We start from the raw sequence: 16740 nt of genomic DNA on the forward strand, positions 1-16740 counted from the left end.
AAGAAAGGGGGCATGGAGAGAGAGAGAGAGAAAGAAAAAAGGGGGCAGGGTGAAAGAAATAAAAAGTTGGAGGATGGAAGGAGACAGATGCCAGACCAGGGGAAAGGAAGGAAGGAGGGAGGGAGGGAAAGAAAGGAAGAGATGTAAGACCATGGAAAGAGGGATGGAAGAAGAGAGAGATAGAAGGGAAGGTAAGACATGGAAACGTAGATTTTGAAACGAAAGCAGAAAAATTGAATATTAAGTTAATACCAAAGATGGATGCAAGGCAGAAAGTGAAGATGGAGAGAAAAACAGTCAAAGGACAAGAAGGCCCTGGAAACAGTTAAAAGCACAGAAAAATAAAGTCATCAGCCAACAAAGGTAGGGAAAATGATTTTATTTTCAATATAGTGATTGAAATGTGTCAGTTTTGAGAAAGGAAAGATATTAAACTTTAAATGTGAGGGCTGCAGAAAAAATAGGGTACTTGGAGGGCTGCAGAAAAAATAGTTAATGACAATTTTGCATAAGGTAAAACTCTTTATAGTTTATAAATCTTTCCTTTAACTGTTAAAGGAAAGATTTATAAACTATAAAGAGTTTTACCTCATGCAAAGTTGTCATTTCTTTAATAAGACATTAACTATTTTTTCTGCGGCCCTCCAAGTACCTACAAATCTAAAATGTGGCCCCACTAAGGGTTTGGGTTTGAGACCACTGGTATAAATGGATACCCTATAAAATACTTGTCAGGACTCCCTATCCCTTATCCACTGGCCCCCAACATTACCTAAACAATTGATATGGCTAGGACTGCAAATACCAAAGTTACTTAGGGGGTGGGAGACAGAAATGGACATGGAATTCCTCCTCTCAAAGAGCAGAATAACATACAACTCATACCTGTAAGTCCGGAAGCAATTCCTCCACAATACACAGTACAATTTTTGGGACTTGACTGGTTCACTACATCGTCAAACCTTAGCTGTTTTGTGTTATCTGTAGATGAGAAGAAACATTTGCACGGGAATTATAATATACCATGTTTTAATTCAAGTTTTTTGCAGAAATATGCATCATTTCTTTTACAATTACTATTTATTATGTTAGTACAGAGCCTGAAATACACAAGTAATATATTAAATATTCCATAAAACTCTTCCTACTACTACCCATACTCCCTTTGTAATATATCAATATCTAATACCACTCCCGCCTATTCTTCCATACTGATTATAGCTTATAGGCTCTCTTCTCTCTCCTTTCAATTTAGGTAATGAGTCAATACAATACAACTTACCGCAAAATGCCAAACCAAGTGGTTCAAAGAAGTTACAATATGATCAGCTGGTCAAAATTACTGGGATATATATTACAATAATTAAACCAGATAAAATAAAAATTATCAAGATGTCTTTGAACAAGTAAGTTTTCAGCTGTTTTTTGAAGGCCATATAATCAGAAATTTATCTGAGAGTTAAAGGTAAAGAATTCCAAATCTTGGTCTCTTCATGAGATAATATGAATAAAATCATTTTTATTTGATATTTACTTAAGAACATAAGCATTGCCATACTGGAACAGACCAAAAATCAATCAAGTCTAATATCCTGTTTCCAATACTAGCCAATCCAGGTCACATTACCTGGCAGAATCTCAGAGTAGCAACATTCCATGCAAGCAGTGGCTTCCCCCATGTCTTTCTCAATAACAGACTATGGACTTTTCCTCTAGGAAATTGTCTAAACCTTTCTTAAGCCCAGCTACACTATCCACTCTTACCACAACTTCTGGCAAACTCCGCCCAGTTATGGCCCAACTCTGCCCCTGACTCCACCTCCATAACAATAGTACTGATTGTAATGCAATTTCTTCCATTCATTTTCATATACACACAATATAATCTTATAAATGCATAATGGTAACCACAAAATTAAAAAACCCACAAAGCACACTGTATGCAGAGAAAATGTTAATTAAGCACAGTTACTTACCGTAACAGGTGTTATCCAGGGACAGCAGGCAGATATTCTTTACGCATGGGTGACGTCACCGACGGAGCCCTCGGTACGGACCTTTTTAACTAGAAAGTTCTAGTTGGCCGCACCGCGCGTGCCTTCCCGCCCGACGGAGGAGTGCGTGGTCCCCAGTTAGGATAAGCCAGCTAAGAAGCCAACCCGGGGAGGAGGGTGGGACGTAAGAATATCTGCCTGCTGTCCCTGGATAACACCTGTTACGGTAAGTAACTGTGCTTTATCCCAGGACAAGCAGGCAGCATATTCTTTACGCATGGGTGACCTCCAAGCTAACAAAGAGGGAGGGGGGATGGTTGGCCATTAGGAAAATAAATTCTGTAGTACAGACTGGCCGAAGTGCCCATCCCGTCTGGAGAATGCATCCAGGCAGTAGTGAGTAGTGAATGTGTGAACTGAGGACCAAGTGGCCGCCTTGCAGATTTCCTCAATGGGTGTGGAACGGAGGAAAGCAACAGAAGCAGCCATAGCTCTAACCCTGTGGGCCGTGACAGCACCTTCTAGTGACAGACCGGCCCGAGCATAACAGAACGCGATGCAGACAGCGAGCCAGTTGGACAGCGTTCGTTTAGAGACAGGGCGACCTAGACGGTTAGGATCGAAGGTCAGGAAGAGCTGAGGGGACAAGCGGTGGGCCCTTGTACGATCAAGATAGTAGGCCAGGGCGCGCTTGCAATCTAGAGTGTGTAATGCCTGTTCCCCAGGATGTGAATGAGGTTTCGGGAAAAAGACAGGCAACACAATGGACTGGTTGAGGTGAAAAGCTGAGACCACTTTGGGAAGGAACTTAGGGTGGGTACGCAGAACCACTTTGTCATGGTGAGAAACAGTGAACGGTGGATCGGCTACCAGTGCATGTAACTCACTAACCCTCCTGGCAGAGGTGATGGCAATGAGGAAAAGCACCTTCCAGGTGAGAAGTTTGAGCGAAGTTGTGGCAAGAGGCTCAAAAGGTGGTTTCATGAGGGCTGATAAAACCACATTCAGGTCCCAGACAACAGGAGGAGGTTTCAGAGGTGGTTTGACATTGAAGAGGCCTCTCATGAATCGGGAGACCAGTGGATGGGCCGTGAGAGGTTTCCCGAGGACAGGCTCATGAAACGCAGTGATGGCACTGAGGTGGACTCTGATTGAGGTAGACTTGAGGCCAGCATCGGATAGAGAGAGCAAATAGTCCAGTATCGTTTCCACCTGCAAAGAGGTGGGATCGTGATGACGCTGCAGACACCAAGAGGAGAACCTGGTCCACTTCTGATGGTAACATTGGAGGGTGGTCGGTTTCCTGGAGGCGTCTAAAATGAGACGGACAGGCTGAGACAGATTTCCAGGGGAGGTCAGCCCGAGAGAAACCAAGCTGTCAGGTGGAGCGAAGACAGATTGGGATGCAGTAGAGACTGACGTTGTTGTGTAAGTAGAGTAGGAAACACAGGAAGAGGAATGGGCTCCCTGGAGCTGAGCTGAAGCAGGAGGGAAAACCAGTGTTGGCGAGGCCACCGAGGAGCGATGAGAATCATGGTGGCCCTGTCCTTGCGGAGTTTGGCTAACGTCCGCAACATCAGAGGTAGGGGAGGAAAAGCGTAGAGGAACCGATCCGTCCAGTCGAGCAGGAATGCATCTGGGGCCAGACGATGATGAGAGAACAGTCTGGAACAGAAGTGGGGCAGCTGATGGTTGTGAGGAGCTGCAAAGAGGTCCACCTGCGGAGTGCCCCAGCGAGCAAAAATGGAGTGGAGTGTGGTAGGGTCTAGAGTCCACTCGTGAGGTTGAAGGATGCGGCTGAGGTTGTCGGCCAGGGAGTTCTGTTCGCCCTGGATATAGACAGCCTTGAGGAAGAGATTGCGGGCGGTGGCCCAGGTCCAGATGCGAAGAGCCTCCTGACAAAGGAGGCGAGAACCGGTGCCGCCTTGCTTGTTTATGTAGTACATGGCGACTTGATTGTCGGTGCACAGGAGAAGAACCTGAGGACAGAGAAGGTGCTGGAAGGCCTTGAGAGCATAGAACATGGCTCTGAGTTCCAGGAAATTGATGTGATGTAGACGCTCCTGCGGGGTCCAGAGTCCCTGGGTGCGTAGATTTCCCAGGTGAGCTCCCCATGCATAGGGGGAGGCATCCGTGGTGATGGTCATGGAGTGAGGGGGCAGATGAAAGAGAAGGCCCCTGGAAAGATTTGAGGAGTTCAACCACCATCGCAGAGATTGCTGAAGAGACGATGTCACAGAGATGGGTTGAGAAAGAAGATCCGTGGTCTGTGACCATTGGTCGGCAAGAGTCCATTGAGGTGTTCTGAGGTGGAGCCGCGCCAGAGGAAGCACATGGACCGTCGAGGCCATGTGGCCCAGGAGGACCATCATCTGACGAGCCGGGATGGAGTGATGAAGGAGCACCTGACGACAGAGGTGGAGCAGTGTCCGTTGACGGTCGGAGGGGAGAAACGCCCTCATTAGTGTGGTGTCGAGAACTGCTCCAATGAATTGAAGTCGCTGTATGGGAAGCAGATGCGACTTGGGGTAGTTGATCTCGAACCCCAGGAGATGGAGGAGGGAGATGGTGTGATGAGTGGCTTGTAGCACAAGTGGAGACGTAGGTGCTTTCACCAACCAATCGTCCAAGTAGGGGAACACTTGGAGGTTGTGAGACCTGAGGAAGGCCGCCACTACAATAAGGCACTTGGTGAACACCCTGGGCGATGAAGCGAGGCCAAAGGTAGTACTTTGTACTGATAGTGGCGGCATTGTACCTGGAACCGCAGGTAGCGACGTGAAGTCGGATTGATTGGGATGTGAGTGTAGGCCTCCTTGAGGTCCAAGGAACATAGCCAGTCGTGTTGAGAAAGAAGAGGGTAAAGCGTGGCAAGGGAGAGCATTCTGAATTTCTCCTTGACTAGATACTTGTTGAGGTCCCTGAGATCGAGAATGGGACGGAGGTCTCCCGTCTTCTTGGGAACCAGGAAGTAGCGGGAGTAGAATCCCTGACCCCTGTGTTCCGGAGGCACTTCTTCGATGGCATTGAGAAGAAGGAGGGATTGGACCTCCCTCAGGAGGAGGGGGGCTTGGGAGGAGTGAGAAGCAGACTCTACGGGAGGGTTGTCTGGTGGAAGAGTCTGGAAGTTGAGAGAGTAGCCGTGGCGGATGATGTTGAGGACCCACTGGTCCGATGTGATGACCTCCCAACGGCTGAAGAATATGTGGAGACGGCCTCCGATTGGTTGTGGAAGAGGCAATGAAGGCGGAAGACTGGCTATGCCCTGGAGAGAAGAGTCAAAAGGGCTGAGAAGGCTTTGCAGGTGGAAGAGGCTTGTTGGGCTGATTGGACTGAGAACGAGCCTGAGCATGGTGTTGTTGCTGACGGGGCCGCCGAGGTTGTTGTGAAGGCGGATTGAGTGGTCTGGCTGAGAACCTGCGCTGATAGGAGGATTGAGGTCTGTAAGGTCGGGCAGGTGGAGCCTTTTTCTTCGGTTTAATCAGGGTGTCCCATCTGGTTTCATGGGCCGAGAGTTTCTGGGTGGTGGAATCCAGGGACTCTCCAAAAAGTTCATCCCCGAGACAGGGGGCGTTGGCCAGACGATCTTGGTGGTTAATGTCCAAATCCGATACTCTCAGCCAGGCCAGGCGGCGCATGGCGACAGCCATGGCAGAGGCACGGGAGGTCAGCTCGAAGGAATCGTAGATAGAGCGGACCATAAATTTTCTCAGTTGAAGGAGACCAGAAATTTGTTGTTGGAAAAGTGGAATCTTTCTCTCCGGAAGATACTTTTGGAGGGCGGACAGCTGTTGGACCAAGTGTTTCATGTAAAATGAAAAATGGAAGGAGTAATTGTTCGCCCTGTTGGCCAGCATGGCATTCTGATAGAGCCTCTTGCCAAACTTGTCCATGGTTTTGCCCTCTCTGCCAGGAGGAGTGGAGGCATAGACGCTGGAGCCCTGAGTTTTCTTCAAGGTGGATTCAACTAGAAGAGACTCATGGGGCAATTGGGACTTATCGAACCCCGGAATTGGGATAACTCGGTAGAGGTTATCCAACTTGCGGGGAGCCCCGGGTACTGTAAGAGGGTTCTCCCAATTTTTGTAAAAAGTCTCCCGTAGGATGTCGTGTACAGGTAATTTGAGGAACTCCTTAGGTGGTTGCTCAAAATCCAGAGCCTCCAGAAAGGCTTGGGATTTTTTGGAGTCTGACTCCAGAGGGAGAGATAAAGCTGCTGACATCTCCCTGAGGAACTTTGAGAAGGAGGATTGCTCAGGTTTGGAGGTGGTATCGGGTGCTGAGGGGTCCTCATTGGATGAGGATAGATCCTCCTCTGTACCGGGGGGGGTTTCTTCCCATAAGTCCGGGTCCCGGACCTCCGGGTGCACATGTCGAGACACCGGGGTGGAAGGCTCGGTATGGTGGGTCTTAGATAAAGATATTACCAGAGCGCACCGAAACGGTACGGGAGAGGAAGACCGGTGTCGATCCCGGTCCCGGGAAGAACGGTGCCCCGCCCGGTCCCGAGGCGGATCCGTAGTGGTATGGGAGCGAACCACAGGATGGGCGTGGAGTTGCTCAGCCGAGAGAATCGGCATGGATGTATTGATGGGTACCGATGGGGTGGATACCGGTTGTTCGGCACGGGGCTCGGGCCGGTCTGGAACCGAAAGGAGCGGTGCTAAGATAGTAGACAACAGGTGCTGGAGTTGATGCTGCAGCTGTTCCTGGAGTTGTGTGTGGAGGATGGCCGCGATGCGGTCATCCAGGGGTGGCACCGGAACCGCTTTCTTTTGTTTCGGTTCCTTAGGTGCCGCTCCACGCCCCGGCGATGAGGAGGCCGATGACGAGGCACTCACCGAAATCGGGGCGGAGCGTTTTCGGGGCCGGCGTGAAGCCGGTAAAGTCGGTGCCGCCACTGTGGCTGGCGGGCGCTCGAGGGAAGAGGAAGGCTTCTTAGCCGGCTTACCTGGCGCCAGCGGCGCCGATGTCGGGTCGGGTGGTGTCGAAGTAGTCGGTGTCGATTTTGATGGTACCGCCGTCGATGCCGAGGAGTCCATCGCCGACCCGGTGCCAAATAAGATGTTCTGTTGAATTTGGCGATTCTTGAGTGTTCGCTTTTTAAGAGTGGCACAGCGGGTGCAGGAGTCCGCCCGATGCTCCGGACCCAAACACTGCAAGCACCAATTGTGTGGGTCAGTGAGGGAGATCGGGCGTGCACACCGCTGGCACTTCTTAAAACCGGGCTGCGAGGGCATGAATGGGAATACGGCCTCCGCAAAATCAAACCCCGAGGCCTGTATAATGGCAACAGGCCCCGCCGGGGCAAAGACGAAAAAAGGAAAGAAATTAAAGATTTTTTTTTTTTTACAAATCAAAAGAAAGGGTAACCCGAAGGTAGAATGAAAATAAAATGGAAAAAATTCGCGAGCGGGAAGGCAAAAAAGTTAGTTCAACGGCCGTTGAAAAAACACGCGTCTTCTTCACTCCGAGGAAACGAAGAAACTGGGGACCACACACTCCTCCGTCGGGCGGGAAGGCACTCGCGCACGCGCGGTGCGGCCAACTAGAACTTTCTAGTTAAAAAGGTCCGTACCGAGGGCTCCGTCGGTGACGTCACCCATGCGTAAAGAATATGCTGCCTGCTTGTCCTGGGATAATCATTTATATTTAGGGGTTTTCAAAGAGGTCAAGGCAGATGACTTTCAAAATATGCAATCAGTAACTACTATAGAAAAACAGACTTTGTTGTCAGGTGTTTTCATGAGTCTCTGGTTGCACTTCCTTCTGATGGCATAGTCAATATTTCTTTCTTTCTGCCTCCTGCATGCTTCCTCTCCTCCAGACCTCATTCCATTCCCCAACCAACATCTCTGTCCATCCATGAGTCCAACTTTTTCATCCTCTCTCCCTGCCTGCTCCCCTGTTGAAGCCACCACCGCTGATTTCTCCCTGCCTTCCCGCCTCCAAAGCTGACCCTTCCACCCAACACACTCCATTAACACCCCCCCAACTTTTTCTTCCTTTCTCCCTGCCTGCCCCCCCCCACTGAAGCCTCCGTCGATTCCTCCCCGCCCCACCCATGAAGCACACCCTATCACACAACACACTCCATTCCAACCTCTGCAGCCACAGCAGCAGCAATATGTGCAGTGACTGTATACGGCCAGCCCACAAGCGTTCTCTCCAATGTCGAAGAGAAGGTTCTGGGCCAGCCAGGCAGCGATTGGCTGGCCCAGAACCTTCTCACCAATGTCAGAATTAATATCGGGGGGAAGGCTTGGGAGCTTGCCGCGTGCAGACACTGCACAAGCCTGGCCCATCCTGTCCCTGTTGTTGTGGCGGTTTCTCCGTTCTTTCCTATGCAAACTTTTGTAGTTCTCCCCTCTCTTCCTGTGCCAGTTAGTCAAGGTCTGCCTGTTAGTTTTATAATCTCATTTTTGTTGTTTTCCTGTAAACTCATATTTTAAATTTTATGTTGTTTCTATGTTTTGCTTTATATTTTATGTAAAATCATTTTGAATTTTGATAAGGTGGAATATCAAATTTTAATAAATTTGGAAACTTGAAACTGTTATTAGTTGTTATTTTGTGACCTTAGAAGTGTTGTTTATCTCAGATGCTTGCATTACCAGTGCTGTTCTCATTTTATTTCTCTATTGCAGTGGTTCTCAACCCTGTCCTAGGGGAACACCAAGCCAGTCGGGTTTTCAAGATATCCCTAATGAATATGCATGAGAGAGATTTGCATACCTGTCACTTCCATCCGAAAAGGTATCAAGAAAAACTAAAACATCTCCTTATTATTCCCAATCTTGTAATTTCCCAAGCAAACTCTCAAGCATGTAATTAGCACCATATCCTGTAATTTTTCCTGGAAATGTCCAATTATCTTCTTCTGTAGTCCGCCTAGAACTGCAAAGTATAAGCGGAATAGAAGTCACCAATGTAATATAATGTAAATTATATGCAAATCTCTCTCATGCATATTCATTAGGGATATCTTGAAAACCTGACTGACTGGGGGTCCCCTAGCATAGGGATAAGAACAACTGCTCTATTGTGATTGCAAGTACTACAATGTCTACACGCAGTTCTTTACATTATTTTTAAAATGTGCTTGTAATAGGAGGCAAGATGACGGTGGCGGCGGCGGCATGAAAGCAGCTAGGATCCAGAATTCCGTCTTACCTTACTACCTTTAAGAACATAAGCAGTGCTTCTGCTGGGTCAGACCAGAGGTTCATCATGCCCAGCAATCCGCTCACGCGGCGGCCCATCAGGTCCAGGAGCTGTATAGGAAATTATCTAATCCCTTCTTGAACCCCAATACCGTACTCTGTCTTATCACACCCTCTGGAAGCGCATTCCAGGTGTCCACCACCCTTTGGGTGAAGAAGAACTTCCTAGCATTGGTTCTGAATCTATCTCCTTTTAATTTTTCCGAATGCCCTCTCGTTCTTGTAGTTTTCAAAAGTTTGAAGAATCTGTCCATCTCCACTTTCTCTATGCTCTTTATGATCTTGTAAGTCTCTATCATGTCCCCTCTAAGTATCCGCTTTTCCAGGGAAAAGAGCCCCAGTTTCTCTAATCTTTCAGCGTATGAAAGGTTTTCTATACCTTTTACCAGTCGCGTTGATCTCCTCTGAACCTTCTCGAGTATCGCCAAATCCTTCTTAAGGTACGGCGACCAATACTGGATGCAATACTCCAGATGCGGGCGCACCATCACCCGATACAACTGCAGGATAACTTATTTCGTTCTGGTTGTAATACCTTTCTTGATAATACCTAGCATCTTGTTCGCCTTCTTAGAAGCCAGTGCGCACTATGCCGACGGCTTCATTGTCCTGCCACCAGTACCCCCAAGTCCTTTTCTAGGCTACTTTCACCCATTACCAGCCCTCCCAATGTATAGCTGTACATCGGGTTTCTGTTTCCTACATGCAAGACTTTACATTTCTCTATATTAAACTTCATCTGCCATCTTTTTGCCCACTCTCCTAGCTTGTTCAGGTCCCTTTGCAAATCTTCACAGTCGTCTTTAGTCCTAACCCCACTAAATAGTTTGGTGTCGTCTGCAAATTTTATCACTTCCGGCTATGCACTTTGGACTTTCTCACTTGTTGAGGAAACTTACTTTATGCCCCATAGCAAACGTAAGGGGATTGTACAGTTGGATCCCCTAATACCCGGACAAACACCGATGGATCGGTTCCTGATGAGCTCACCGGCTGTGGTGAGTGGGGAAGAGTTTCCTGCGGCTGCTCCGGTGGAAGGAGCCATCGGAGCCTTAGGATTTGAGACATCATTGTCTCCCCCGGAAGCCTGGTCACCGCCCAATCCGGCTAGGAGAGCATTGTAGGAAGGAACTCCGAGGACGGATGTGTTCAACGTAGTCCGGAGGGAGGACGCACGCTGACCAGGAAGCCGTGTCTACAATGAGCAGAGGAGCAGGAGGCCCGACTCCTCGCTGGCAACTTTACCTAACATATAAATTACTCCAAAAATTAGAACTAGCGGTATCAACATCAACTGGTGAAATGTCTAAACTAATGAGTAAATTTGCTGATTTATCTGCTACATTTCAGAATATTAAAATGAAATCGGAATCTAGGCTTGACCAGATTAGTAAAGAAGTTTCCGCTCTGCAAAATGTTTCAGCTACTGTATTCAAAGATAGACTCCTTTGCCAAAGCAAAATTGAACAATTGGAGAATTTTAATCGGAGGTTAAATCTTTGTTTATTGAATTTCCCCAAGACTGTGTTTGTTATCTACCCCACTGGATTTGTTTTAAAAAAACAAACAACAATAAAATTAATGGAAACTTTAAAATCTTCTTCTGAAATGGTACCTCCAATTAATAAAATTTACTATTTACCGAAGAAAAAAAAGAAGATTTGCAAGCTAAACAACAAGATGTAGCGCAACAAATTGAATTCAATAATCTAACAGATATATTGGAGAATTCAAGTGAGGAGATAAAATATAAAGGAACCTTAGTGGTTACATTGGTCTTTGACAGGACCTTAATTCAATAATGAAAGCCTTTTTTTGCTCTCCTCAAAGTTTATTTATGGGACAGAAGATTTAGATTTTTCCAGATGTAACCAAAGCAACCCAAGACCGTAGAAAATTATTTTTAGCTATGCATCAAGAAATAGTAAATGTGGGGGCTGTTTTTCTTTTAAGATACCCTTGTAAGTGTCAAATCAAATTTGCTGGTACTAAATATGTGTTTTACATACCAGATCAGCTACGTAATTTTTTGGATATGGAAAAATTAATGAAAAAGTGAAATAGGGCTGTAAAATAAGCCGGAAAGGTCACGTTAAGCCTTTTCCTTGTTTAGTCTTGTAAATAAAATGAATAGATCTCCCTATCTTGTTACTTGTCTTTCCCAAGATGTAATTGGGGTATAAGGAAGAGAAACAGTATTTTTAAAATAATAATTTTCCTTTTTGTTTGAATTAAGTTTTAACAAATGGATTCTTGTAAATTTATTTTGAAATGCAAATTAAAAAAAAGTGTTTGTAATAAAAAATTGACCTCGTGTAAAATGGTGTTTGAATACATTTGGGCTTAAAGTAGTTAAAATCGTGAAAACATAACTTCTTATTTTGTGTAAAATCCTGACGTGATAGGCAAAAAATGAAAGTCATTTCTAAAATCAGCATAAAAAATTGTTTCAGGAACAACTACTTTTAAGAAATCATCTGAAGAAAGACCTGGCAAAGCTTGAAAAATGGTCTGAAGTTTGGCTGCTAAAATTTAATGCTAAGAAATGCAAGGTCATGCATTGGGGCTTCAAAAACCTGAGGGAACGCTACAATTTAGGGGGTGAAGAACTTATGTGCACGACAGAAGAGCGGGACTTGGGAGTAATTGTATGTGATGATTTTAAGATGGCCAAACAGGTTGAAAAGGTGATGGCGAAAGCTAGAAGGATGCTAGTTTGCATAATCTGGTATGGCCAGGGTTACTTACCGTAACAGGTGTTATCCAAGAACAGCAGGCAGCTATTCTCACATGTGGGTGATGTCATCCACGGAGCCCGGATGTGGACAGCCTCGCAAGCAGACTTGCTTGTAGAAAACTCAGAAGTTTCGATTCTGCCGTACCACGCATGTGCCTTCTGCCAAGCACAGAGCGCATCTCTTCAGTTCAGAAAGCAAGCAGAGAAGCCAACCAGAGAAAGTGGGTGGGTTGTGAGAATAGCTTCCTGCTGTCCCTGAATAGCACCTATTACGGTAAGTAATTGTGCTTTATCCCAGGAGAAGCAGGCAGCCTATTCTCACATGTGGATGACCTCCAAGCTAACCAGGATGGGATGGTGGGAGTGTTGGCAACTTAGGAGAATAAATTTTGTAATACTCTCTGGCCGAAATGGCCATCCCGTCTGCAGAAAACATCCAGACAATAATGAGAGGAGAAATTATGTCCTCAATAGGAGTGGATGTAAGGAAAGCTACTGAAGTCGCCATGACTCTGACTTTGTGGGCTGTGATTCGACTCTGTAGATGCAGCCCAGCCTGAGCATAGCAGAAAGAGATACAAGCAGCCATCCAGCTGGAGATGGTTCACTTAGAAATCGGATGTCCCAACTTGTTTGGATCGAATGAGTCAAAAAGTGAGGAGCAGATCTGTGTGGTTTGGTGCATTTCAAGTAGAAGGCCAAAGCACGTTTACAGTCCAGGGTATGAAGAGCTGATTCTCCAGGATAAGAATAAGGTCTTGGAAAAAACACTGGAAGTACAATGGATTGATTGAGATGAAATTCTGAAACCACTTTAGGTAAGAATTTAGGATGACGGAGAACCGCCTTGTCATGATGAAAAACTGTGAAAGGTGGATCAGCAACTAAAGCTTACAGCTCACTGACTCTTCGAGCAGATGTGAGGGCAATGAGAAACACAACTTTCCAAGTGAGATATTTCAGATGAGCCGTATGCATTGGTTCAAAAGGAGGCTTCATCAATTCAGCAAGAACAACATTGAGATCTCAAACCACAGGAGGAGGTTTGACATTGAAAAGTCCTTTCATAAGAATTGCCTATGCTGGGTCAGACCAGTGGTCCATCGTGCCCAGCAGTCCGCTCACACGGCGGCCCTATGGTCAAAGAACAGCGCCATGAGACTAGCCCTACCTGCGTATATATTGGTTTGGTAGGAACTTGTCGAGCTTGGTCTTGGTGTTTTCCCCTATGACGGACTCCGGAAGAGCGTTCCAGTTTTCTGGGTGAAGAATAACTTCCTCACGTTTGTACGGAATCTATCCCCTTTCAATTTTAGAGAGTGCCCTCTCGTTCTCCCTACCTTGGAGAGAGTGATCAACTTGTCCTTTTCCACCAAGTCTATTCCCTTCAGTACCTCGAATGTTTCAATCATGTCCCCTCTCAATCTCCTCTGTTCGAGGGAGAAAAGGCCGAGTTTCTCTAATCTTTCGCTGTATGGCAACTCCTCCAGCCCCTTAACCATTTTAGTCGCTATTCTCTGGACCCTTTCGAGTAGTACCATGTCCTTCTTCATGTACAACGACAAGTGCTGGACGCATTATTCCAGCTGAGGGCACACCATGGCCCAGTACAACGGCATGATAACCTTCTCCGATCTGTTCGTGATCCCCTCCTTTATCATTCCTAGCATTCTGTTCGCCCTTTTCACTGCTGCCGCCGCACATTGCACAGACGGCTTCATCGACTTGTCGATTAGAACTTCCAAGTCCCTTTCCTAGGAGGTCTCGCCAAGTATCGCCCCGGACATCCTGCATGAAATTTTTGTTACCGACATGCATCTCTTTACACTTATCCACGTTGAACCTCATCTGCCATGTTGATGCCCATTTCATGAGCTTGATCATGTCACATTGCAGATTTTCGCAATCCCCCTGCATCTTCACTATTCTGACCAACTTCGTATCGTCCGCAAATTTAATCATCTCACTCGTAACATTCACTACCTTCCAGTCCTCCAGAATCTTTCCCGATTTGATCGACAGATTGGATATTAGCTGAAGCAGTTCAGCCATAGTCCCTTTCAGTTCCTTGATGACCCTTAGATGGATACTGTCCGGTTCCGGGCATTTATCGCTCTTAAGCCTATCAATCTGCCTGCATACCTCTTCTAGACTGACCGTTAACCCTGTCAGTTTCCCGTTTTCGTTTCCAGCATATAGCCTGATGGGTTCCGGTATGCTGTGTGTATCCTCTTCGGTAAATACAGACACAAAAAATGTGTTCAGTTTGTCGGCAATTGCTTTGTCCTCCTTTAGCACTCCCTTTATTCCTTGGTCATCCAACAGTCCCACCGCTTCCTTCACGGGTCGTTTCCCCTTAATATATCGAAAGAACAGCTTGAAGTTTTTCGCCTCCTTGGCTATTTTCTCCTCGTAGTCTCTTTTGGCACCTTTTACCGCCTTATGGCACCTGCGTTGATGTTGTTTGTGCTTATTCCAGTTTTCATCACTTTTTGACCTTTTCCATTGCTTAAATGAAGTTTTTTCGTCTCAGATTGCTTCCTTTACCTCTACAGTGAGCCACGCCGGTTCTTTGTTCTTTTTCTTCTTGGATCCCTTGTTGATACATGGTATATATAGATTTTGCACCTCAGTGACCGTATCCTTAAAAAGGGACCAAGCTTGTTCTAGCGTTTTTACATTGTTCATGCTCTTCTTAATCTTCTTCCCCACCATGCATCTCATCCCTTCGTAATTCCCTTTTCGGAAGTTCATTGCCATGGCCATTGTGCTGGACCGATGTTTCGCACCTGCGTCCAGGTCGAAGCGGATCATATTTTGATCGTTGTTTCCCAATGTTCTTTCTACTTCTACACCTTGTGCCTGTCCTCGCAGTCTATTTAGAATTAAGTCCAGAAAAGAGAGTTGCGCGGGGACAGAAATCCCACCCATCCCCGCCAAAGTCCCATCCATCCCCACACGTCCCCGTGAGGAATCCCACCCGTCCCCACCCATCCCCGCGAGGAATCCTTCCGTCCCCACCCATCCCTGTGAGGAATCCCCTCCGTCCCCGCCCATCCCTATAAACTACAGAAATAGTTATTTCATTTAATTATGCTACTGAATTAAAGGCTCTGGTAAAAACCCATTTACAAATAAGCAAAAAGACTTTATTAATTTGGAAATATTAATTGGGAAGAATACATACTTTGTAAACGGGTTTCTACCAGAGCCTCTAATGTTTATAAATTTTTATCAATACAACTAATATACTACTTTATCCTAAAGTAAAAAGAAAAAAAATATATATTTTTTTTCCTACCTTTGTTGCCTGGTTTCTGCTTTCCTCATGTTCTCATTCAATTCCTTCCATTCACTGTCTCTCTTCTCTCTGCGTCTTCCATTTGCGTCTCCCTTTCTCCCCCCTTCCAAATTGGTCTGGCACCCATCTTCTTCCCTCCGCTCCCCCCATAGTCTGGCATCTCTGTCTTCTTCCCTGCCAGCGTCTTCTCCCCACTCTCTCTTCCCCATTTCCTTTCAGCGTCCTTCTCCCCCCCATCTTCCCCATGTCCTGTCAGTGTCCTTCTCCCACCTCTGTCTTCCAAAGGTGCTTTCAGTGTCCTTCTCCCCCCCTCTGTCTTCCCCATGTCCTTTCAGTGTCCTTCTCCCCCCATCTTCCCCATGTCCTTTCAGCTTCCTTCTCCCCCCCCGTCTTCACCATGTGCTTTCAGCGTTCTTCTCCACCCCTTTGTCTTCCCCATGTCCTTTCAGCGTCCTTCTCCCCCCTACATATTCTTTCAGTGTTCTTCTCCACCCCTTTATCTTTCCCAGTGCTTTCAGCGTCCTTCTCCCCCCTCAGTTTTAGCTTAAGCGCCTTTTCCTCTCCACTCCACCTTTCCTCCCTTTCTCCCTCCCTGCCCCTTACCTTTGTGGCGCTTACCCGCCCGATTGACAAAAGAACAGGCCCGGTCCAACAAACCTCCCTGCCCTGTAGCCGCAAATCTAAATTACCTTCTTACAGCAGCTGGAGTATTGAAGCTGCTGTAAGAAAGTAATTTAAATTTGCGGCTACAGGGCAGGGAGGTTTGACGGACCGGGACTGTTGTCGTTCGGTCGGGGGACATGGCTGGCTGTGCTGCACCCGGGGCGGACCGCCCCCTGCCTTGTCCCTGCCTGCCCTGCCGCAGCACACAGCTAAACGGAAGTCTTCACGATGTCAGTGCTGACGTCAGAGGGAGGGAGGGCTTTGCTTAAGCCCTCCCTCCGCCGTCAGCGCTGACATCAGGAAGACTTCCGTTTGGTTGTGTGCGGCAGGGCAGTTAGGGAGACGAGCCTCGCGGCTGAATACATCCAGCCCCGCGACCCTCGGAGGCGTCCCCACAGGATCCCCACGACCCTAGGAGGCGTCCCCACAGGATCCCCGCGACCCTAGGGGGCGTCCCCACGGGATCCCCTCGGGTCCCGCAGGATTCCCGTTGTCCCCGTTCCAGTGCAGCTCTCTAGTCCAGAATCGAGTTTCCTCTTGTATTTTCCTTGACAAGTTGTTCCAAGAAGCAATCGCCTACAGCATCCAGGAACTTGGTCTCTTTAGCCGGGTGAGCAGAAAGGTGTTTCCCTTCGATAGGCTGATGAAACGCAGCAATTGCACTAAGATGGACTCGAATGTATGTAGACTTGAGGCCAGAGGTAGATAAGTGCAGAAGATAATCCAAGACGGAAGACAAGGAGGTATCTCGAGGCCCCTTGTTATGAGAGATGCACTACACAGAAAATCTAGTCCAATTTTGGTGGTAGCATTGTCTAGTGG

General features: G+C 47.0%; 1 protein-coding gene across 7 annotated transcripts in view; it reads right to left on the reverse strand.

Annotated features, from left to right (window-relative positions):
• Window positions 1-16740, reverse strand: part of TIAL1 (TIA1 cytotoxic granule associated RNA binding protein like 1) — a 539174-nt gene that overhangs the window by 182031 nt on the left and 340403 nt on the right. For all 7 annotated transcript variants that reach the window (XR_004539125.1, XR_004539126.1, XM_033940857.1 and 4 more), the window contains exon 8: window positions 886-981. Coding sequence is in view for 5 of the 7 variants with exons in the window: in XM_033940857.1 (XP_033796748.1) it covers window positions 886-981 (96 nt within the window). In the remaining 2 variants the exon portion in view is untranslated. The remainder of the gene's footprint in view (window positions 1-885; window positions 982-16740) is intronic.

The sequence above is a fragment of the Geotrypetes seraphini genome, chromosome 4, assembly GCF_902459505.1.
Source record: "Geotrypetes seraphini chromosome 4, aGeoSer1.1, whole genome shotgun sequence".
In the NCBI taxonomy this organism is placed as follows: domain Eukaryota; kingdom Metazoa; phylum Chordata; class Amphibia; order Gymnophiona; family Dermophiidae; genus Geotrypetes; species Geotrypetes seraphini.